The sequence below is a fragment of the Patagioenas fasciata genome, chromosome 5 (genome assembly GCF_037038585.1).
Source record: "Patagioenas fasciata isolate bPatFas1 chromosome 5, bPatFas1.hap1, whole genome shotgun sequence".
Taxonomy (NCBI): domain Eukaryota; kingdom Metazoa; phylum Chordata; class Aves; order Columbiformes; family Columbidae; genus Patagioenas; species Patagioenas fasciata.
This window is the reverse complement of record NC_092524.1, coordinates 47,481,677-47,504,526: the sequence shown is the minus strand read 5'-3', so window position 1 is coordinate 47,504,526 and position 22,850 is coordinate 47,481,677. Positions and strand designations below refer to the sequence as shown.

General features: G+C 41.0%; 1 protein-coding gene across 2 annotated transcripts in view; it reads left to right on the top strand.

Moving 5' to 3' along the window:
* The first annotated feature begins 896 nt into the window (after nt 1-896).
* Nucleotides 897-22,850, top strand: part of SPTLC2 (serine palmitoyltransferase long chain base subunit 2) — a 73,195-nt gene continuing 51,241 nt past the window's right edge. The window contains exons 1-5 of one of the 2 annotated variants that reach the window (XM_065839117.2): nt 897-1,055; nt 12,037-12,231; nt 20,298-20,452; nt 21,443-21,591; nt 21,918-22,042. In XM_065839117.2, coding sequence (XP_065695189.1) covers nt 939-1,055; nt 12,037-12,231; nt 20,298-20,452; nt 21,443-21,591; nt 21,918-22,042 — 741 coding nt within the window. In that variant the 5' untranslated portion in view covers nt 897-938. Of the gene's footprint in view, nt 1,056-1,114; nt 1,493-12,036; nt 12,232-20,297; nt 20,453-21,442; nt 21,592-21,917; nt 22,043-22,850 lie in introns of those variants that run through there. The other variant, XM_065839118.2, reaches the window with a different exon arrangement.

Below are 22,850 nucleotides of genomic sequence, written 5' to 3'. Positions count from 1 at the left end.
TACAGTAATTAAGTCTGGCCTCCTAAAAAGCCATTCAGGGTTTCGCCCAGGGGTTGTGCCGTCAGAATTGCAATGGGCTACTTTATTTTTCACACAGCTCATCACCTGCCTGTCCCTGGGCAACCCCTCGGGCCCTAAAGTAACCGTTTCATGGGGTGGCGAGGTTAGGCGGGGGGCTCCCGGGCCCTCTCCCCGCTCCAGCGGCTAGGGTGACCTGAAGAAAGGGCCGTGGCCGGCACCAGAAGCGGCACCGGGCCCCGCACGTCGCGGTGCTGACCCTTCACGCCAAGGGAAGCGCTTACAGCCGCACAGCAGCACCCGCCAGCTAAGCCAAGCACGCACGCACACCCCCCCCACCGTGACCACTGGGGCACTTAACGCGCCGCCGCCTCACACCAAGCCCCGAGAGCCTGCCCCTGCCCCTGAGCCTGAGCCTGCCCCTGCCCCTGCCCCTGCCCCAGCCCCGGCCCCCGCCCGTTGGCTGCAGCCTGTACAGCCACTCTGCTCCTCCCTCTTGTCATTGGACGGACTCCGTTGTCCGCTCATGCCCCTTCCTCCACTTCACTCTGTGATTCGCTAGCTTGTCTCCTTCTCTTCGTTCCCGGTTGCATCTCTGTCAAGTGATTGGACAATTTCACCTTCTGGCTCCACCTCCCTCCGAGCTTTCTGTTTTGCGATTGGACAAGACGCTTCCTTCACCTCGCACCCCTCCCATTTGATCGGCATGCGGGGCTCTCATTGGGTTCCGTCCTCCAGGCCCCGCCCCCTCCCCGTAGCCTCTGCCGCCAGTCTCACACGGACGCTGTTGCGCCGCTGCAGAGCCCGTCCCCGAGCGTGACGTTTCCGCCGGCGATTGGGGGAGGCGGCGGGTCGCGCTTCCGGTGCGGCGCGGCCGGGCGGGGGCAGCGGAGCGGGTGCAGCGGAGTGGGGCTGGCGGAATGGAGCGGCACGCGGCGGCGCTGGGTGCTCAGCCCCGCGCCAACGGCTGCAGCGGCGGGGCCCACGGCTCGCTCCGCAACGGCTACGTGCGCGGCCTGCCCGCGCCCGACACCCAGGTGTGCGCGGCGGGCGCCCTCCGCCGCCAGGGCGGGGCCGGCACCGGGGCGGGGAAGAGAGGAGTGAGAGAGTGATGGACGCCCACCTGGGGGGCTCCGACGGCGGGCAGGGCTGGTGGGGCCGCCCGCGGGGCGGGACAGGGCTGCTCCGGTGTTCTTGTCAGGCCAGTGCCGCCTCGGTTCTTTGGGGTGCCCTTGCTCCGCTGCCTCGTCACCCTGTGCGTGCCGCCGGTGTCCCCTCAGGCAGGCGGGGAGCTGGGGCGGCCTGCGCAGCGCGGCAGGCGGGCTCCGGGGAGTCACCGAGGTGTGGCTGTTCCAGAGTTCGGCGGAACTTCGCAGGCCGGCGGGGTTGGGCTTGCGCCCCCCGGCCCCTGCCTGAGGAGGAGGGCAGCGTCTCGACCACTGGCCTGTCCCGGAGGGGGGTGTTTGTTCTCCAGGTTGGTGACTGTGAAACCGCTGGCCCTCCAGTCATTGCTGTACCTTTACTGCAAGGCTTTTCTTAGCAGCAGATTTTTAATTGTAAACATTGCTATGATATAGTGGGTCTGTGTTTTAGAAGATTTTGGCAGTTCTGTCTTGTTGTTACAGGTGTGATGCACAGGGCTATGGATACAAGTAGCCTCAGGTAGGGACTTCCCTGTACAGAAGAGTTAAAGGTTAACGCAGCACTTCCCATCTTGCTGTATTTACACTCTGTGATGCGAGTGTGTGTTTATGCTTTCAGACTTCCAGTTTCAAACTTTCAGACTTCTCTGCAAAGCACTGAACTTTTGTGCTATATTGCAAGACACTTAATTGTTCTCATGAAGGCAATCCCAGTGGTATGGAATAAGTAGTGTTTCCTTGGATGCCTAAAGCTGGTATTTCTGCTTAGAGAAAAATCCTTTCTCCATTGTCATGCCTCCTGTTGCTCCTTGTTTTCACTCCTCGGCTGCCCCTTCTGTTTTTCCAGTATAGGCTTGTGCAGTCACTGTGTGAACCAGTTCGAGAACTGATGCAGGCTAATGCTAAACTTTTTTTTTTCTCCCCTGAATTTACTTTAACCCAGGACACTCACTGTTTTCTTTCACTTCATGGGCACATGGTGTTGCCCTGGCAATAGGGAGGGGATAGCACAGTACTGGGAGGGTACAATATGTTCATTTGGCAAGTAGTGTTAGCTTATATTGACTTGCGAATTTATGGCACTGGTAGTCATACCTTGCAAACACCACGTGCTGCCAAGCATAGAACTGTAGTTGTAAATTTTTGCACTAAGACCAAGGTTGTTAGTGGTGAGCATTCTTTCTTTGAGCATTTTTCCCTCTCTGTGCTTTTAAAGAAGAAGGTCTGAATATAGTCATGTTCTTCTGCTTCAGCAGAAAAGAGGTGTGAAAAAGCTTTGTCCTCAGGGATTTTGATCAGCTCTGAACAAAATTTGGAAAACATGGGAGATGCAGCATGTGAATGGAAAATCTGTTGATGTCAAACAGAGGAAACTTTAAAATGTTGCTGTTTTATGAGAAATTCTATTCAGTTAGTAGTTTGTGTGTGATACTGTGTTCAAATATGTCTTGAAAGCCTGAGGCATTTGAGATAACCACTTCTTGGGGGGGAGGCTCATTGGATAAGTGATCATGAGAAATCTTAGCAAAAGACCAAAGTGTAGCAGCATGGTCAGAGGATGTAAGATGAGAATAAGAAAGTTTTAGATCCTTCTGGCAGCTGCTTGCTAATCAAGCACAGATTTAAAGTTACAGGTCTTGCATTCTTTTCTCCATAATTTTATGTGGTCCAAATTGGTAACTTTCAAAATGAGGGTCTGAAAGTTAGAACATTACTGAAGAAGTGGCCAGGAGTCTAAGCCATCTACAGCTTTCTCAAGTAGCATCGGTGGTGGAAACTTAGAACTGCTAAAGATATAGCTACTTGTTTGGCCTTTTGGCTTTTGAATTGTGGTTGTTCTGGCTTTACACAGGAGAAGGGAAGCATGTTAATGCTTACCATGTGTTGAATTTGTGTTTTTTGACTCCTTAATTGAGCTTCTCACTTTAGAATGGCTTCTGTTATGCCTCCAGAAGTTGAGGAAGAAATAATCTCAAACTAAAAAGAAAATGGAATATAAGTTTTAGATACCAAGTCCTTCATTTCTACTGTGCATGGCATCTCAGTTATATAGGAGCTGGAATTATATAAACAGATTTTAATTTCCCTGATGTTTCTAGAATGTTTTATTGCATACATGCTTTTGTAAACAAGGTCTCATACTACTTCCTCAGGAAGACAAGGAATAGTTTGGTTGAAGAGAGTGGGATGACTGTGGGATTTGCATTCCTTTAAAACTGATACAAGGCCCTGAATTCTTACACATATTAAAATGGTCACTAGAGATTTTTCTTTTTTTTTTTTTTTAATTTCCTGAAAGCTCTGGTGTGTACATGCTTGAAACAGCTTGTATGGTCCTGGTCCTGTGATTTGTGTTTGACTTTTTTTTAAAGAGAACAGTCTTGTTACTTGCAGGCTCATTGTGAGATGGTGCAGGGGAATGATGGCTTCATCTTGATTTTTATAGGTGCTTTTGCTGAAATTCAGGTTAGTGTGACTTCTTTTGGAGAACACGCTTATGAGGATGAGTGCAACAAATACTGGAATTTTTTTTGTTAGTGAGTTAATGATAACAGCGATGTGAATAAGCCCTTATTTGAGATTAAAGCTAAGATAAAGATGCTACGTAACTGCCCTATCTACTGGTATAAAAAGGAATTAGAGTACATAATTCTTTGGGTTTTTTTTCCATGTCTGTGTGCAAATTTTAAATGCAAATAGTTCTCATGAAAACAACAACAAAGAAAAAGATCCCAAAGAACCAGCTCTCATGATCTTAATCCCAAGGAAGTGATTGTTCCCCATTTCTCAGCATTCATGAGACTATCATGAGTATTGTGTCCAGTTTTGAGCTTCCCAGAAAGATGCTGGCATAGCCACATGAATCTGAATCCAGCAGAGGGCCAGCGAGAAGCAGAAGAGGCTGAAGCCCCTGAGGTATGAGGAGAGACTGAGAGAGCTGGATTGGCTCAGCCTTAGGAGGAAAAGGCTCAGCTAGCTGGCTGGAGGTTACAGAGAAGAAGGAGCCAGACTTTTGGAGGTGCATGGCAACAAGGATGAGAGGCAACAGATGTAATTTGGAAAAATATGGGAAATTCTGATTACATACAGAGAAAATAATTTTTCCGTGAGGGTGCTAAAATACTGGAAGAAGTTACCCAGAGAGATTGTAGACTCTCCATCCTTGGAGGTATTCAAGACTAGACTGGAAGCGGCCTTTGGCAACCTGCTGTAATTAGACCTACTTTGAGCTGGGAGTTGGACATCATGACCACTGGAAGTCCATTCCAACCTTGGTTATTCCATGGATATAGAGAGAAACTTGTGAGTTGCAGGAGACTTTGCCTAGGTTTAGACATAAGTGTTTAATCCTTGAACCCTTGTAAAAATGTGTGCCTCGAGGCTTATGGTATGTACTCTGAGGCTTGCATCAGACCTGAGGAACGAAGTTATTACCTTCTGCCTCTTGCTTGACTTTTTGATTGACTGCATTTGTTGTGTCAGTAACATAAAACTGAAGAGTAGAAAACTGTCTGACCTAGAAAAGGCTATGATCTCCTTCAGGTGTTTTAATTGACAAAACTCTATTTCTGAAAAAGCATACCTGTGCATGATGATACTTTTCTAATACCAAAATTAGTTATAAAAGACTATAAGGCTTTGTAGAAGGAATAGCTATACAACATTGCATCTGACTAAATGAATATTAGACACCATCATCTTAAATTAGTAGATGTAGTGCTAGTGTTGTACTTGTTGAGAGTTTGTGTATCTGTACCAATATGAAAGCAAACACCCGTGGTATCTACTGATGTGACTGGCTTCACTTAGATTTGAATATGTGCTACTAACATGTTATCCAGACTGACTTCTTAAAATCTTTCAATTATATTGGGGCTGTCTTTTCAAAGTTGGCTGGTGATAAATCATAAATTTTTATAAATATAAGCAAGTTCATTTTTTGTTATTGTAACTACTTGAGTGATGTAATGTTGTGTTTTCCTGTCCTAATTGTACCTCAGAAATGTTGTTTTGCTGAATTTCTTTGGGAGAAAAGCTTAATTATCTGACTTCAGTTTCTCTAGGAAGAGCATAAAATACTGGCTCAGCTGCAATGAGGTTTTAATTTTTTTAGAATCATAGAATGTCCTGAGTTGGAAGGGACCCACAAGCATATGACAACCCCACAGTTCACACACTGTATGTGTCAGGACGTTGTCCAGTCTCTTATTGAACAGTGTCAGGCTTGGGGCTGTGACACCTCCCTGGGGAGCCTGTTCCAGTGCTCCACCACCCTCTGGGTGAAGAACCTTTTCCTCATGTCCAACCCAAACCTCCCCTGGCACATCTTCATGCCATTCCCTTGGGTTCTGTCATTGGTCACCAGAGGGAAGAATTCAGTGCCTGCCTTTCCTCCTTCCCCTTGTGAGGAAGCTCTAGACTGCAGTGAGGTCTCCTCTTAGTCTCCTCTTCTTCAAACTGAACAAACCAAGTGACTTTAGCTGCTCCTCATAAGGCTTCCTCTCCAAAGCCTTCACCAACTTCATAGCCCTCTTCTGGACACTCTGTAGTAACTTAATATATTTTTTTTATACTTTGGCCTTTATTAAGAAATCACTCCTAGAAAAAGAACCATTTTTAGTTGAGAAGTGTAGTCTTGAAGAATACTTATAGTTGAGAAGGCAGGAGATGAAAAATTTAGGAAGTGGTGAGGTTTAATGTCTGAAAAAGAGTGAGAGCCAATTCTAAAGTACTTCAAGAATGTTTTCAGAGATAGCTAAGATCCTAGATATTAAATTGTTAGTGAACCTCTACAGACTTGTGCTGTCTTCAGAAATCTTTATTGTAAACTGCTCACTTACTTACTAAATGTATTTAAGGCATTCTTTGTCAAAATGCTGCACACCTAAAATCAATTGAACATACTAGATAGGGTAACATACTGGGTTTAAGGTAATTTAAGGTAAACTGGCAGAAGAAAGTATATTCTCAGTAGGGTTAAAATTAGTTCCATACTAAACACAAAAAAGAACTTAATTTAATCATCCACTTGTCTAACAAAGCAAAGAACATTTAAACTGTGAACATGTGTGAATATTTGTACTGTTTGTGTAGATGTGGCAAGTGCATCTTGGTTAGCAAAGGACTGACAAATTTGTTGGGAGTAAATAGTTGCAGATCAAAACAAATATTTAATTAGGAATACAATGGAGTGCTAAAGTTTTGTACAACAAGTTTCCCTCCTGTGTTGTTTTTTTTTGGTGTGTGTTTTTTTTTTAACCTTAAAATGTGATTGAAATCCATTCTAATTTCTGCAGTAAATACCTCCTGGTCTTTTTACCCATGCAGCAGTCTGAGAATAAAACAGCACAAGGAAAAGGGCTGGAGGTGACAGAAAAAATACCATAGAATACCTTAAAACCTTAGAAAAGCTGCCTGTGTGGCATTCACTTGCATTGCTGTAGTTTCTGTAGTGCTGATTCCCTTGATCCTTTAGAATGAACGTGACTGCTTTTGAGTGTTTCCATTTATTCCCTGTAGTTGGCAGGAATCTTTGACAAAGCACAACTCTTCCATATTGTGTTATTAAACAAAAAAACAAAAGCCACAGAGCTGCTATTAAAACTGCAGTATGTGTGGTATGTGGCAACAAGAAGCTACTAAATTGTAAGAATTTAGTGAAGTTGTGTTCCAACATAAATAATGCTTTTAAGGTGTTTGTATGAAGTCTACCAGGTTCGTCTGACTTTTTATTTCATGCTGCCAGGAGAAACACCAGCATCTCTAATACAGAGTGTGAGGTTTTCCTGGGGCAGCAGCATGTTCCTGTTTAAGCATGGCTTTTGTCTTCTCGTGAAACTCCTCCTCCAAGCTCTTGGAAGTTAAGCATGGTGTCATACACTTTGGTCTGAGAGTCTTTGGTTTCTCATGTGTTCCTTTGCATCTGCTGATTTCTGTCATGCTGACTTGGGTTATGATGAGTTCTTATCTGAGTTTGCTGCTGGCACAGATATAGCAAATATACTGAAATCCCTTTTTCCTGTTGGTTTTGAGAAATAAGTTTTGAATTAAAATAAATTCAGGTTCAGAATAATGCCAGTTTCATACATGATCTGTTTTGGGGGTTGGCAGTGAAAGCATAATTAATGCTAAAATCTGTATCTGCTTGCTAGTTTTGTTTTATCTTCTTTGTAAATCTATGATAGGGTGAGATACGGTGGTCCTTCTCTGAAGATCCTACTGTCAAAATTTAGAGAAGGTAAAATGGAGAAGGGTACTAGTAAAAGCAATTTTACTGCTAACTGCTGTTGATGAATTGCATTTTTTTTCTGTGCTCTGATAAAGGATTTGTCTTCACATGTAGTAGGATAGCAGAGGTTGTAATCAAAGTGTGTGTTTAGATACAATCCAGTGTGAATTTACCATCAGTGGGGTGGCTTAAATGGGAAATGTTTTTGTTTAGATTACACTATTCTGTCCCTAATACCAGGTGACCTGTAATCATGCTAAGGTAACTGCAAAGATGGGAGTGTAAGGGTATTACCTGCGAGATGTTTTCCATGTAAGTAATTAAAGAATTTGAACTCAGGATAGGCAGAAATACCTTTTCTGTCTGTGGAGCTGGAGTTTCATGCTGATAGTACATGACCTTAAGGCACTGCAATATCTGATGCTGTCTGGAGGCCAATATGTTCTTTAAAGCGTAACATTGTGCAGTAGTTGGGCAAGAACATCATCTTAAGTGTGGTTGTACTGCACGCATATCTGCCTGCAGTCCTATCCTCTGTCAGTACCAGAGGTGCTGTCAGCTAGTTATGGTTGTAATTTGCAGGATGAACTAAATTTGAAGTCAGTTTTGTACTGTCTTGTGAATTGGATCTGTTTGTTATCAGACTGGGGGAATTATGGTAATCAGACTCTCCAATGTGTTCTGCTCAGACCAGTACAATCCTTTCCAGCTGTAGCTGAATGCTGCTGCTGCTCAGTAATGGTTACAATTCTGTTTTGTGTGATTTATTTATTTCCCCAGAAGCTTGGCCCGACACAGGCATTACCTGTGGCTGATTCAGAATGCTGTCTCTTTGCTGGATTCCGTAACCAGTAGCTGGTGCTCTGATTTTCCTTCTGCATTTGGGTTTCTTAATGCGATGGTGCTCTTCTTGTACTTGTGGTCTGGGCAGTACAGGAGAGAGGTGTAGGTGAGCATACACCTGCTTTATTGAACCTAGTGCTTAGGTGAACCCTGACTATTCTTTGTAGTCTCCACTTAGATGCATAATATGTTCTAGTTCAAAGGTCAGGGCTCACTTTGTCATCATAATACTTGTTGAAACCATAAAAGTTTTAGTACTGCATTCTGCCCCCAGGAAAGTAAATGAGTCACTAACTATACCCACCTTCTTTCATCTCTGAAACTGAACTTTCTGCTCTTCAGCAACAGGCATGGAGCTCGCAGCATATAACTTTTCATTGGAAGGCTGACATGCAGATTCATAAGGCATTCTTCGGAAGAGGCATAGGCTTGTATCTAAAACATGGCTGCAAATGTCTCTTCTATAGGGAATACTATAATGTATTTATAGTCATCCTATGCTTCATGAAAAGTCCGTGGAGTTGCATTCAAGCGTATTTCTTTAACATTTAATTCAGATAGGATGGCATAGAAGCTTCTCAGCTTACATGGTAGCTGACAGAGCATAAGGACATATAAGCACATTGGTAAAAGAACAGTGGGAGGTAAAATCAATTGGAGTATGTGTTGAATCAATACAGGTATTTCCCAAAGGGGCATTTCTCCATGAAATGTCATTTTTGACCATGTGGATTAACTTGTTTAATTTTAGCAGTTGACACAAGCAGAGGTACCTCTAAAGACCTGGGGGTAAAAAAAAAAAAGTGTGTTTTTTTCTGAGTAAAATTCTATGTAGGTTTGTTTTGTTTTTTTGGTTTTTTTTCAGTAGCTATTTTTTGATATTAGTTAACCTCAGATCCATACCCTTAGGAAGTAGGCTTTCATCTTTTCCAGATGAAGTTTGAGTTACCTGGCAATGACATCAAAAACTTTGATGTGATCTATATTTATTAGATACTAGGTAATTTGAGAAGTAGTCACTACCCATTGTCTACCTCTTTGTCCAGAAAACAGCTACTAGTAGACAGCCACAGGTAGCAGGTACATTGTGTGCCTGCTTCTGAGTAGCTGCTCTTCGCAGCCTGGTCTGGCAATGTGAGGACATAGAATTCAACTTGAATTCATCAGACTGGAATTGTAGTAACTGGAGCTTTAATGTTCAGATCTGGATGCAATAAAAATATATGGTTTTGTGAACTGGAGCCATAGGGATGCAGTTAAGCAATCTCAAAAGTAATAGAGAAGAGGAAGCTTTCATGTTTTTTCCTTTGCAGCCTTGGCTGCTCATGGAGTCTGTTTATTGTCAGGGTGCTGCTGCTCCTCCTCTCTCCCCAACAGCTGTTGGTTCTTGTTTGCTGAGATCTATATAGGTGCTGTAAAATCTCTTAGTGTCTAATAAATAACCTTCTGCAAATCATTGTATTTCCAACTTGGATCAGTTCTGTGTTGGAGGGATGCTGTGATTAAATTACCCATTGTTGTGCAGGCCAGAGGGTGATGCAGGCAGCTCGAAGTGGGAGCAAGTGGGGCAGGGGCAGCTCTCCTGCCTGGCACTGCTTCTGAAGAAAACTGTATGAAACTGTGGCCTTTATTAAAGCCCTAAATTGCCATAATCTGAGCTGAAATGTGGTAAGCAAGTGTTGGTACACCTATTTCAAATCATGGTAATTTTCTAACCTAAGTCACCAGTATGTTTTAAAAAATACTTCACTGTTAAACGTGGTCTGAAAGAACTGCACATCAGTTATCTGCATCTGGGGTAAGTGCTGTTCCTAAAAGAGAAGTTCCTGCTGTGTCTTTGCTTTTTTATTTCCACACTTGCACCAATTCTAATTCCTCTGCAACTACAGTGACCAAATAAAGGATTTACTTTGGTTGAAACTGTGTTTTTGCTCTTCAGCTGTCTGGATGTTCTTGTCAGCAAAATGGAAGAGGTGTAAATGAGTATCAAGAGGAAGGTTATGGTGCATTTTATACTTGGTGACTGCATAGCTATAGTGTAATTATATATTAAGAGTGGACCCTGGCCTTTGAAAAGTTGAAATTATTAACAGTGGGCTTAAAATACAGACTTGTTCCAGCATCTGAGATGAGCAGGTGCCATTTTCAGATAATGCAGTGTCTGGTGAGGCCAGCAAGTATGTGTGCTTCTATTGATCCATTGGCTGCTACAGAGGTTACTAGAACTCTGGCTTCCTTTCCCATATGATGGTGTGGATGCCACAGGAGTTTTGTTCTGTGTCCTGGTCCCTACTCCTCATTGATTCTTTGCTGTTGGCCTTTTTTGATATACTTAGGATTAACTGCTTTCCTAGGTGTTGATGTTTCTTTGATTAGAATATTTTTTAAATGCTTTTTTTATTACATCTGGCTATAAACTGCAGTTTGAATGCAGTCCAGAGAAATCTAAGCAACATCCTAGATATATCTTTGTCCTAGCCCTCTTTTCAGTGTGGTGTTATTATTAATATAGGCATTTATTGAAACATATTGGTTTCCTTCTTGTCTTGTAGCTGGTGCCATGCACATCTGACAACATCCATTATAACATATTTGGATACCAGAGTTACAGAATTGTGTGTTAATCAGTTAAGATTAGGAAAATTACAACCTATTAGGTAAAGCTAGAAGTACTGGCAAAAATAAATTTATTCTGCAAGGAGTAAGACTTGACACCTTTGATGATAGAGATAGGGGATCTATGTCTTGGACAGTGTGCTTTCACACATAGGTATTCTATAGTATGGAAACTATTTTACAACTTCCAGGAGTACAGATAGCAGTTTGCATCCAATGGCTGGGTTTCTTTGTTTTGAGATGTTGAGTTTTGAGATCTGATCTTTAACTTAATTCTTTGGAGAAATAGTCTAGTTAAAACCATGATGTTTTTCACCCCAGTGTTACGTTGAATGAGGCCTTGCCTTGTAGCTGTCAAGTTTTTCTGTAGTAGTCACAAATATTATGTATTGTGGAAATCATACTTGAGACAGACATGCACATGTATTATACAACTACTCGTGCTCTTATCTTCACGGGATGGTGTGTAGGTACAATATGACTTTTAGTGTGGTTTTTAAGCAGAAAGCCTTGCTTTGTTCTGTGTGCTGACATTCATGCAGTGTTGAGACTCTGTATACAATGACTGTTTTGTCTGTGGTGTCATGTCCACCTCGTGGATGAATACAGTGTTTACATCAGCATCTTTAGGCTAACTGCCATGGAGACACATAGATTACGTTTGTTTTGTTACAGTAGCATAGGCTTCCAAAGTCAAGTCCATTCTCATATTTTCAGTTAATTTTCAGTCCTCATAATCTTAAGAATACACTCTTTAGCTTAATAAAACTATTAATTTCTGTTTCATTTTTCCCTGTAGTAAGTCTGGGAAGCCTCGCTGTTCTGTTATTTGTGCCTAGCTAGTTCTTGGGGAAGGGGAAAGGCATTTTTTTTCATTTTGATTTGCCTGGCTCTAAGCAATACCCTCTATGTAGTTTTGCAAGCTAAAGAATTTTAATTAGATGTTAGATTAAACTGCACTAAATTGATAACTGCGAGTTTGGTTATATCAGCTACTTAGCAGCCTCATACATGGAGAGTGACATTATTTGTCAGTAATGACTGAACCGAGCTGGAAATATTTGGAGCTGTGCAGGGGGAATGCAGAGTTTGTAACTGGTCCCAGGGCCAGGGAATACTCTGAAATGCCTATCGGACATTTCTTAAATTAGTATCTCACAAATGCCTCTCTTTAAATTTCTGTTATAGATAAATCATATCGTGCACAATGGAGGATTATACAAAAGACCTTTCAATGAAGCTTTTGAAGAAACACCAATGCTGGTTGCTGTGCTGACCTATGTAGGCTATGGTGTTCTCACTCTCTTTGGATACCTGCGAGATTTTATGCGGCAGTGGAAGATTGAGAAGTGTCAAAATGCAACAGAAAGAGAAGAACAAAAGGTAAACACTGGGAAATAATGTTCAGTGGGAAATGATGTGGCTGAAGCCACAGTTTGATAATTTCTTTGGCCAGCAGTAGTATTCATTTTTTTTTTGCAGTTTTCCTTGTCTTCTGAATGCCCCAAATGTTATGCTAGTACTGCGACAAAATTATGTTTCTTTTAGTTGGATTATTTTTTGGCAGAGCAGTTCCCTGATCTGGTTCACTGCAAAACTGCATCAACAATTCTAGCAATGTGCTGAGAGATGCCCCAGCAGCAGAAACAAGGGTTTGGAGAGAGAGAGACTGCGTATGCCAGCATCAGCAGCTGAAGAAATGCTTATCAAAGTATCTGGTTTGAGTTTGACAGCAATGGGAGGCTGCTCTGATGGCTGTGTTTTGTTTTGGAAGCATGCTTTTTATTCTCTTTAGCTTAAGTAGTTGCAAAGAAAAGCTCATGGTTGAAAACCAGAGCACAGGCTGGGTTACTTTAAATTCATACAGAATCCAGAACACTAGCATGTTAGCTGGTAAGTAATCTGAGGTACTGGCTCCTGGCTCACTGATAGAAATTAAAAATAACTAATTCATAGTAAGACCTATTCATGAAAACTGTTGTTACCAGGTGAAAAGTCTTGCCTATCCCAGCAGTTAGTCTGGAATAGGTAACATTAAATTTGAGTAGTTGTTAAAGATTTTGAGGCCTTTATTCCCCACAGGAATTATTTACTGTTAAGAAAGCTACCATTTAATCTTGCAGTTCACAGCCCATTTCCTGCAAACTCTTAGTGTGAGCCCTCTTAGCATACTGAGTTTTGCTCCAAAAGTGGGGTGAATTGGCTTATTCTTTCTGATGGGGGTTCTGTTTTTCTCAGCCACTTTGGGGCATTGATCTGGCATATAAGGCACTAGGGGAATTTGTTTTCCAGGTGCTGGTTTCTGGTTCTCTTGTCCTGCAACACAAGCAGTTGGCTGGCAGAAAATGGAGGGGTGGAAGAGAAGCATCTCACTAATGCAAACAAATAACCATAGGGGGGAATAGAGGCTACTTTGGAGGCAGCACTGGAGTAAAGTGCATGTCATGTTACAGTACATTAGTTAAGATGCAGCAAACTAATCAGTGCCTAAAATGACTTCACAGTAGCTTCTTTGTGTGAGCATCATGAGGTAGAATTAAGCTGATTCATAGTAAGACACCTAATTCTAAAATAGAAACATTCTCATAGGAGTTTAACGAGGAATCGGTATTTCATATTGGTTAAATGTATAGATGCTTACATTTACGTTATTTCTGAAACTCAGTTTGGGAATCCAGAAACAAAACATTGGATCCTTTTTAACAATTACAATATCTGAATAACAATTGCTGGCTAAATCTCAGTTTGTAACTCCGATGAGTTACAAATGTTTGTTGATGTCATTTGAGCTAATGTCACCTGAGAATATGACACTCTTGCATTTTTCTGTATGTAAACTGGAAACTGATATAGTAGAGAACAGTCAAACATTTGCAGAAATCTACCAAGACATTTGAGTAAAGGTTTAAATGTTGGTCTGTACTCATGGTACTTGGGGATTATAAAGTGGTAACTGAAGTGTTGGTGCAGTAACTCTGTCCTGTAGTTACTGTATTTCTGTGTCACAGGTCCTGTGAAATGCTTATTCTATTACCAGTGTGTAAGGTGCAAGACTACCTACAGTAAGTCTTCTGTGGGAGCACTCATGACTCCTATGTGAGAGCGTACAAAAGGAAGACCTCAGGTAGTAGGTCTGACTTGGGAATACGTTATTGATATTGGGCTTTCTCAAAAGACTGTCAGAGAGGGCACTGAGGCACAGAGTTTGTTGGCAACTGATTATCCTAGTTCTAAAAGGAATTTAGCTGCGAAGTATTTTATAAATTAATTTTAGCATTGCATCTTACACTTGTCAAGCAAATGTCTTTTGGGTATCTCCTAGACAGATGAACTGAAACCCTTTGAGTTTGTGTGTTGGTCACGGCTTGCAGGAAGAAATGCATGTATTCATTCTGGTTTTGTTTTGTACTTAGGACCTCTGTGGATGGGTGTAGTAAGAAGTGGTTTTTATCTGAGCATACTGTTTGTTCTGGCTTGTCATGACTAAGCCAGTGAATATTGCGTAAGAATGAAAAATAGGAAATCCTGTTTAAGAAGGGTTTGGTGTTTGAAAAAATCTCAGCCTAGTGTATTTCCCGAAATCACATTTCTAGTCCTTAGGTTGGAATAGCTGTTTCCAATATCAGACTAATAGAAAAGTGTGAGGTCTAGAACATACAGTACTTACCCTCACACTTTGGTGCTTAAAGCTTAGTTTGCCTGCAAATGAATTGCTGAGAACACGTTGCAGTGCATCTAGTGTGTGAGCCAGGTTTTATTTTGATGCGGGACGGGTGCTCAGTGACTTGTTTTGAAACAGTTTGTCATGATTTTCAAATATTTGAATCTCTTAAGCTGCTGGCTGACAGCCCAGTTGTCTTTTATTATGGTAAGGAAATGCAGATACTAGGGTGCAGAAAAGGCTTGAAACTCTCACTTTTTTTTTTAATTAATACATGCAAATCTGAGGACCCCTGTGGATGTCATGGGTTAGTCACTGTCAGATTTGTGACGTTCATGTAGAAAGTAACATTTTTATTATTCCAAAGAGCTATCTAGGTGATGCTGATTTCCTTAAGTATCAAGCAAAAGAGTTAGCTTTAGTTTTTGAAATAGTTCATAAATTGCTTAGGTGAAAAGCTCAAAGCAGAGGCAGTGGGAGTAGCTGTGTAGCTGAACAGTGTGTGATGACTTGCTTCGTGAGCAAAACAAAACTACTTAGTGCGAGGAAGTATTTCATAAAGGGCTGAATGACCTTGTCCTGAAAGTCATGGAATTGAAGTGTGTGAATTTTCTGGGGTGTGTTTCCTGAAGGTGATCGCCCTTAAAAGCATAACATAGACTTAGGTCCAAAATGTAGTATTAAACACAAAAAACCCTCACCTTCAGTTTTTGTGTGTTTTGGAGGGCATTTTATTTCAGTAGTGTCAGGAAGGATTTGTTCTGTCACTTTAGTTTTGTAATCTTAGTGTGTGCATCAGAACTAGAAACTGAAAGTAACCAAACCAATTTAAAGAGCAAACTTTACAGCAGGTCTGTATTTGGGCTCTCTCTGACGGTGGGTAAATAAATTCCTTGGAATTTGTTAGAGCCTTGAAATGAAGGATTCCAGGAAAACCTAATATTCACTCACTATTGGAAAACAAAAGGGTGAAAAGGGACAGGCTTTGCTAGATTTCCAGGAAAGAGTCTGATGGGTTTTGGCTTTGTTTAAAATATACCCAACTGGACTTTTCTGGAAAACGGGTGTTCTGTAGCACGACCTCTCCGAAGCATTATCAGTCTGTTTGAGGCATGGATAAGCAGAAAGATTAACAGCTCTCAATTACCCTGGAATCTATTTATGCGTACTGAATTTAAAATAATGTCTGGTCGTACAATGTAGTTAAATGCTTGTAGGATTTTGTAGGCAGGATGAAAGGCACTTCTGCTGGTGTTCTGGTCTGATTGACCTGTTGATTGCCCTATGTGTTTTGTAAATGGAGCAACTGTCCAAATGGAGACGGTAATTCTTAAACATACCTCCTCGTGCTGAGTAGCTTGTCCAGTTAGAAGATGTTTCTAGTATCTGGGGTTTTCAAATGCTTGTCTGCAGGAATCCAGGTATAGGAGTATCACACGGGCAGTAAACTGGAGTATTTTGTTCAGTGTTAACATCTGAGGCCTCCTGATAGTGTGAAGACTGCCCATGGATTTTGCTCCTCTTTTTCTTGACTCATGTAGCATTGAGATGGAACTAGTCTTTCTGCTTCCTTTTGGAAGCCTGAAGTTGCAATTGTCTACTCGACTTCCCTTCAGAGGTAGTTTTGTATTATCAGCATGTTATGTGAATTGCAGATAATAGCAGTTGGTGCTCATGGCACCATTTGTTAGCTGAGGTGCAACACTGTGAAAACTTGGCTCTAAAAGCAGAATAATCACTGCATTTGCATATCACTGTGCTCCAAGCTAATGGTTACAAAGCTCACATTATGACCTTCACTTGTCGTAGTATTAATTTACAGTATGATGAAATCTTGGATTCCCAAATCACCTGTGCTAAGGTGCGGCAGTCCAAGGGAGAATTTTATTCTTCCCTTGTTTCACTCTTTTTGAAATTGCTATGTGTTTTCTGCTTCTGGAAGACCACTAGTACTTAAGTTTCTTCATCAGGAATCACCTTACTAATAGGGGATGTGTTCTAGGCTTAAATAGACAGGAATAGAGCTGTATAGGATTTCTTCGCTCCATATTCACATAAATTCAGTTGAAAGAACACATGCTGCCTTTGTTCCCTGCTAGGGAAACAGTATATTCTTTGCAGTTTTTTTGTCTTGATGAGTACTCTGAAGGTTGCTGAAAGAATCAACTCGCTCCTAGAATATTTTTTCTACAAATGAAACTGTTCCATCTCAGGCTGATATTCTTAGGGTCTGTGATGGCTAGAAAGAGTGTTGGATCTGAAATAACATGAGAACTTGGTAGAAAAATAACAATAAGCTGCGAAGGCCATTTAAAGGTGATGGTGATTGCTTCTAGGTGTAGGACACTGTTGCAGCAAAACGCTGAGGCTGCATGTACCAGAAATTTGAAATAGTATGGATGGGTAGATTTTGTCCCCCCTTTTTTCTCAGATGCTTTTTCTCGGTCCAAAGATTGAAAACGTTTAATTTCCATGAGGAACTTCGGTGGTCTTTTTGGTGTACTGTCCTCTCTGCTCTCCATCTGAAATGCTGCACTGTAGAAAGATAGGGGAATGGGAAAACAAATGAAATTAGAAAAAAAATAATAAAACAAACAAAAACCACCACAAAACCAAACAACCACCCACAAACCAACCAGATACACAATCTCGTCCTGTATGCCAGCTCCAAAAGAAGGCTCTCAAACTCCAGAAGTCAGTACCAGTTTATTAAGGCATGACCTCCCTACCATTTCTCTTTTTGTGTGTTCTCAGATTCATGGGTCACAAGAACGTCTTCTTGGGGTTAGTATTACTGAGGAAACAGACAATCCGGTTTTGATTTATACCGAAATAACACTTCCTGCCTGTCCTATTTCAAGGAAGTTTCTCATAAGAGCCAACTAAGGGTAGTTTATTGGGCGTGTAGGGCGGGAAAGGCGGAGAGACAACAAAGGGACTGGCATTAAGCTGATGCCTCACTGAGAGCCCTTTGCTATAATCTTACAGCTTGGTACCCCTAAAAACTAAGGCTAGTGTCTTGTATTAGACCTTATTTCTCTTACCCATAATTTGTTCCTTGAATTCTTGTTGACTTTTAAGACACCTTTTCCCTTGTTAAATCACTTTAAACATAGTTATGCTGTTGGCTTGTAAGATCATACTTGCGTTGTATCTCTTGGTGGTGTTAATCTGTTGTGGGTGATCATCTTTATCTCACCAGTTCAACTTGTTACTCTTCCTGCTTTGTCAGCTTGGGTTTCAGAACAAAACATGCTCTATCTGAGCGGTGATCTGAGGTGAGATTTGGACTGTATCAGCCCAGGCATACCTGCTAGTGTTGGTATAATGACTCATTACCAGCCTCTACTTCTAGCCAGGAACCTTAGCTAAAATCTGTTGTTTCCTGGGTCACATAGTGTGTGTGAGTAACTACTGCAAAGCTGAATTTTCATGCAAAGATGGTTAAGAGGAGTTGAAAATGCTTAAAAGGATCTCAGTAGATTATAATTACATGTAAGAGGTACAAGTCCCTCAAGTATTGATCTTATTATGTGCCAGAGTTTCTTTTTGATCAGCTCACCTCCCCCACCCTTCTACAAGTGATGTAGCAGGGGGTTTCAGACACTTGTATGTGATAATTGATTTTGTGTCATGAATCGGGATCATCTTAATATATTACTGCAAGTACTCTCATGGGTGTCACTGCTCTGTAAAAGAATACACTAGCTATGTAACTTTTCATATGCGAAAGAAGTTCTCAAATGCATTTATCAATACCAAGATGTTTTTCTCCATTGTAAAAGTGACCAATCAGTTTGTTAGTGATTCAGCCTTGAAATCCACTGTAAACCTGGAACAAGGTGAGATGCTGAGTCAAGAAAGGATAGAGCTTTGTAGCTACCTCAGAAAACTAGTGATTTTCTAGGGAGTTACAGCTTTGAATTAGCTGAGCTACTACTCCTGTTAACATCTCAAGGGCCTTCAACGAAAACCTGGCACATGTGAAATAATGCAAAGCTATACTTAAGTAGAGGAACATGGAAGAAATAACTGCCCTTCCATGCATCTTAGCTTCTGGAGGAGTGATCACTGGCTAAATTTGGGTTGTTTCACCATAGTTGAAATAATGAAAATTAATATCCTTCTTCCTTTTTGGCATCTCCTTATGCACAGGCGAATCAGAAGGGGGCTTTAGGTGCAACTGTGTCTGCTCAGAAGCTGTCACTTTTGGGCTCAGTTTTTTATGCATGGCTTCTGGTAGGAGGATGCAAAGGGGTGGACCTAGATGGTTCCTTTACTCCAAACTGAAAGGACAAAGTTGAGAAATCATTAAAATAGGAAGGTAAAGAAAAAATACTCTTCCTGCAGTCAAGCATTGAAAGTAAATACTTGTCAATGCCCCTTTGTTTGAGTTGTTATTAAGAAACTGACTTAAATCCTTCCGGTCTTGCTTCGGTGGTACAAATGTCAAGCACTGTGGTATCTGGTCAGACAGATATTCCTGTCACCAAAAATAAAATGCCCCTCGCCATGTTTACATTTCTCTTGTGAAAAACAGGAAAAAATGCTGTGCTGGCTCTTACCTTTGTCATAAGTTCTACTTTTTCCTTCTGTAAATTGTTAGAAAGACTTCTTTTTTTTGTTCCCAAAAAGTAGCAAAATAATTATGCATTCTTATCACTACTGTATGTCAGACTTCCTTTTAATTGAATAATAATAAGGAAATCTCATGACTTTGGAGCATTTTAAGTAGGCCAGAAAAACAGTGCTCTTGAGTGCTCGGATATCCTTGCTGTCAGCGTTAGTCTGACATTCTTGTGTGTTATCCATTCAAGACAGTCACTTTTCCTGAAAACTGTTGGAAGGGAAGCTGGTAATCAGGAAATGCTCATGCAGAGAAATCCTGTGAGACTGAAGTGCTGGTAGGCTGTGCAGAGGAGAGATGCCATCATGCAGCTTGTTATAATAGCTTGGATTCAGAACAAAAAATTTGTGCAAAGTTCTAATAGTAACCTCTAGTGCTGCTTTCCGTATATACAGAATAAGATACAGCAGAGTACCTCAGTTTTCAAATTCTTTTTGTATTCAGTAGAGCAATGCGTGCTGTTTGGTGCTAAAAAGCAATTGCATGTTCCTTTGCTCTGCTTACATCTTAAGGCTGAATACAAATCTCTTGCAAAGATTATATACCCGTGCATTTCACGAAGGGCATTATTGTATGTTTTGAGATAGGTGCTCTCCTCAGCTACCCACCAAGAGCTGGAAAGAGAGACAAGATGTTTTAAGTGCCACCTGAGTTCAGAGAACAAGACCTCATTGTGTCATTAGGAGTTTCCATTTCAGCTTCTGTGTTGCTTTCAGCACTCCCTCTCCGATATGTTAGAATTCTTGGAGGCTTTCCAACTTGAAGCATGACCTGTTGCCATGCTTGTTTTTTTTTTTTTTTAAGTTGTGGTCAATAGCTTTTAGATTCTATAAGCTACTTATACTATGTACAAATAAGCACCTACTGTTGAGAAAATCTTGAGGGCATGGTATACTTGCAGGTTGAAAGAGTTTGGGAATCGCATGCTGTCTGGCCTTCAAATAATTTTGCACTGACACAGATTTCCAGGATTAAAAACACTTAGGTGGAATTGGTTTCAGGGCTTGCGATGAATAACTCAACTTAAGAAAAAATTGTTTTGTTTTGTTTTCCTCCATTTGTAAATTACACCCAAATGACAGAAACAACTTATTTCTCTTATTCCTAGTTTGCTGTAATATATATTTTCCTTTTACTTTGAGTGCTTTTGATGTGTTTCAGGACTTCGTCCCGTTGTACCAGGACTTTGAAAATTTCTACAATAGAAACCTCTACATGCGCATTCGGGACAGCTGGAACCGTCCAATCTGCAGTGTGCCAGGGGCCAAGGTGGACATGATGGAGAGAGTTTCCCATGACTATAACTGGACGTTCACGTGAGTCAAAATGGAAGAAAAGGCTTCCAACAACTGTCTTTAAGTAGAGGGTCTGTAGGAGCAAGTTTCAGGCTGTGAGGTTAAAGGAGCTCTTTTGAAACAAGCATATCTGGTCATCCAGGTGATTATTTGTGTATAATCTTTCAGGTGCTTACTAAGGCTCCTGACTGTTTTAAGATTTCATGGGCATATGCTTATAATAAAATAAATACTTTTGTGCGTGGTGACCAGACCTGGAGTAGATACCTTGGATTGCACTGCTACTTGTGACTTGGTGTTAATTTAGAATCAGTCCTGACACTTGAGGTAAACATTGCTGCCTGAAGCTGAATTTAACATGATTGTTTTGAGTCAGAGCTGAAGTAGTCTGTGGAAATGAAATTAGAAATGCAAGACCAAGGATTTTTACAAATGGGAAATTACATATCCCAGGTTTGATGCGAAGAGGTTTGTAGCACAGTATTTGGTGAAACTAGTCATGTCTTTCCTTGGCTTTCAAGGGCAAAATAATTAACTTTTTTTCTGCTAAACTTCTTCCATAATCTCCCTGTCACATATTGTTAGCATAGCAGTGCCAGATGTTTTTCCTTTCTGTGGTTAGAGGATATCCTGCTTGAGGCGCTGCCAAGTTAATTGATCTAGAGATCTTATTTTGTAATTGAAAAGAAAATTCTATGTTTCTGCAATTGAGGGGGCACATGCCAGAGGAAAAAAAAAATGGTTTGAGAAGCCTCAAGCAATGATAGATGCGATAGCAGTTGTGGCTTTTAATGTGAACTCTTGTGGGAACTAGTTTGAGACTGTATAGTAGGGAAACCACCTTTTTCACTGGTTGTTTCAGTTTGGTGATGAAGGGCAGTACTGAAATAATTTAATTATTTGATTTTTAACATTTCAGTGTATGTTCTAGGAAGCTGAAATAAGGATCTTCTGGTGTAGTTAACTTTTGAAATTGCAGGTGTCCTAACTTGAGGTGTTTTTAAAACACAGGTACACAGGGAGAGTGATAAAGGACATTATTAATATGGGTTCCTACAACTACCTTGGATTTGCACAGAATGCTGGGACTTGCCAAGAAGCAGCAGCTGAAGTTCTGTCCCAGTATGGAGCTGGGGTGTGCAGCACTAGGCGGGAGATGGGTAAGCTGGAGAAAGATAGGATGTTCCCCAAATGTAGGTTTCAAAGTCTGTAATTAATAAAAAGTCTTTTAAACGTTACTTGTTCTAGCTTTTAAACTTCAGACTAATCAATAAAGATTACTTTAGTGAAGAAAAATTGACTGTCTAGGTTTAGTTTACATGGCACAGCAGTTGGCTCACTTATATTTTCATTTATATTTTTTACTGATGTTCGCCTATCAGCCTTTAAATAAAGAGCAGTCTGGTTGGTAGAAATTCTTCTTGTTGAACATAGCAGTAGTGAAAGATTCTTCTCACTCTGAATTTCTTGTTTGTTTCATGTACAGGAAACTTGGACAAACATGAGGAGCTGGAAAAGCTAGTTGCCAGATTCCTAGGTGTAGAATCTGCAATGGCATATGGAATGGGGTTTGCAACCAACTCTATGAACATTCCTGCATTAGTTGGCAAGGTATGGCTCCAATCACTGGCAAAAGCTCATCTGACATTCTGCTAGCTGCAGCTTTTTTAAAAGCTACGTGTTTGGTTTTGTTTTTCTTCAGTGACAACCCCTGCAGATATTCTCTGTGGTAACTAAAAGGTTACGGTATAAATCTCTAGCTGTTGCAGAAATCTTTTTGGGAAACACCATCCATAGGATCAGCAGCAGTCCAGATCTTGCCCTTTTTCTAGTAATGTGCCTAGCATGTTAAGACTTGATTCCGCAGGCTACTCATTAATATATGAAATGGTGGCTGATTACCAGACTGATTGGCTGAAGGTATTTTGATGCTCTTGAGACACTAAGAAGTGGCTGTGTAAGACACACAGATAAGGTGAATTGCGTGTTGGTACATACAGAATTTATTATCTTGAAGTGACAGCTGAGAAGTCCTTCTGAAGGAGCAAAATCCTTGCAGAAAAACTATTTGAGAGAAATGAGGTCAAATGTGAAGACTGATGATGTCTACTGTGTACTCCATAAAACAGTACACAGCACAGCCTGAGTATCCTGCATCTCTAACTATTAATTTTTTTTTTTTTAATTATTGGAAAATTGAATGGAAGAGAGCTTTTCTTTTGCATCTTCTGCTGCAAAATATGTGTTCTCTTAGCTCCTACTTAGAGTAAAATACTAAAAGTACTGGAACCGTTTCTTCTTTATTGAAAATGATTCATTGTTAGCCTAATACTACTAGCTCATTGGAATTCTTTGTCCCTGTGTAGTGAATTATTTTTCCTTTATTCCATTCATTTTTCCACTTCCTGAGGTAACGTTG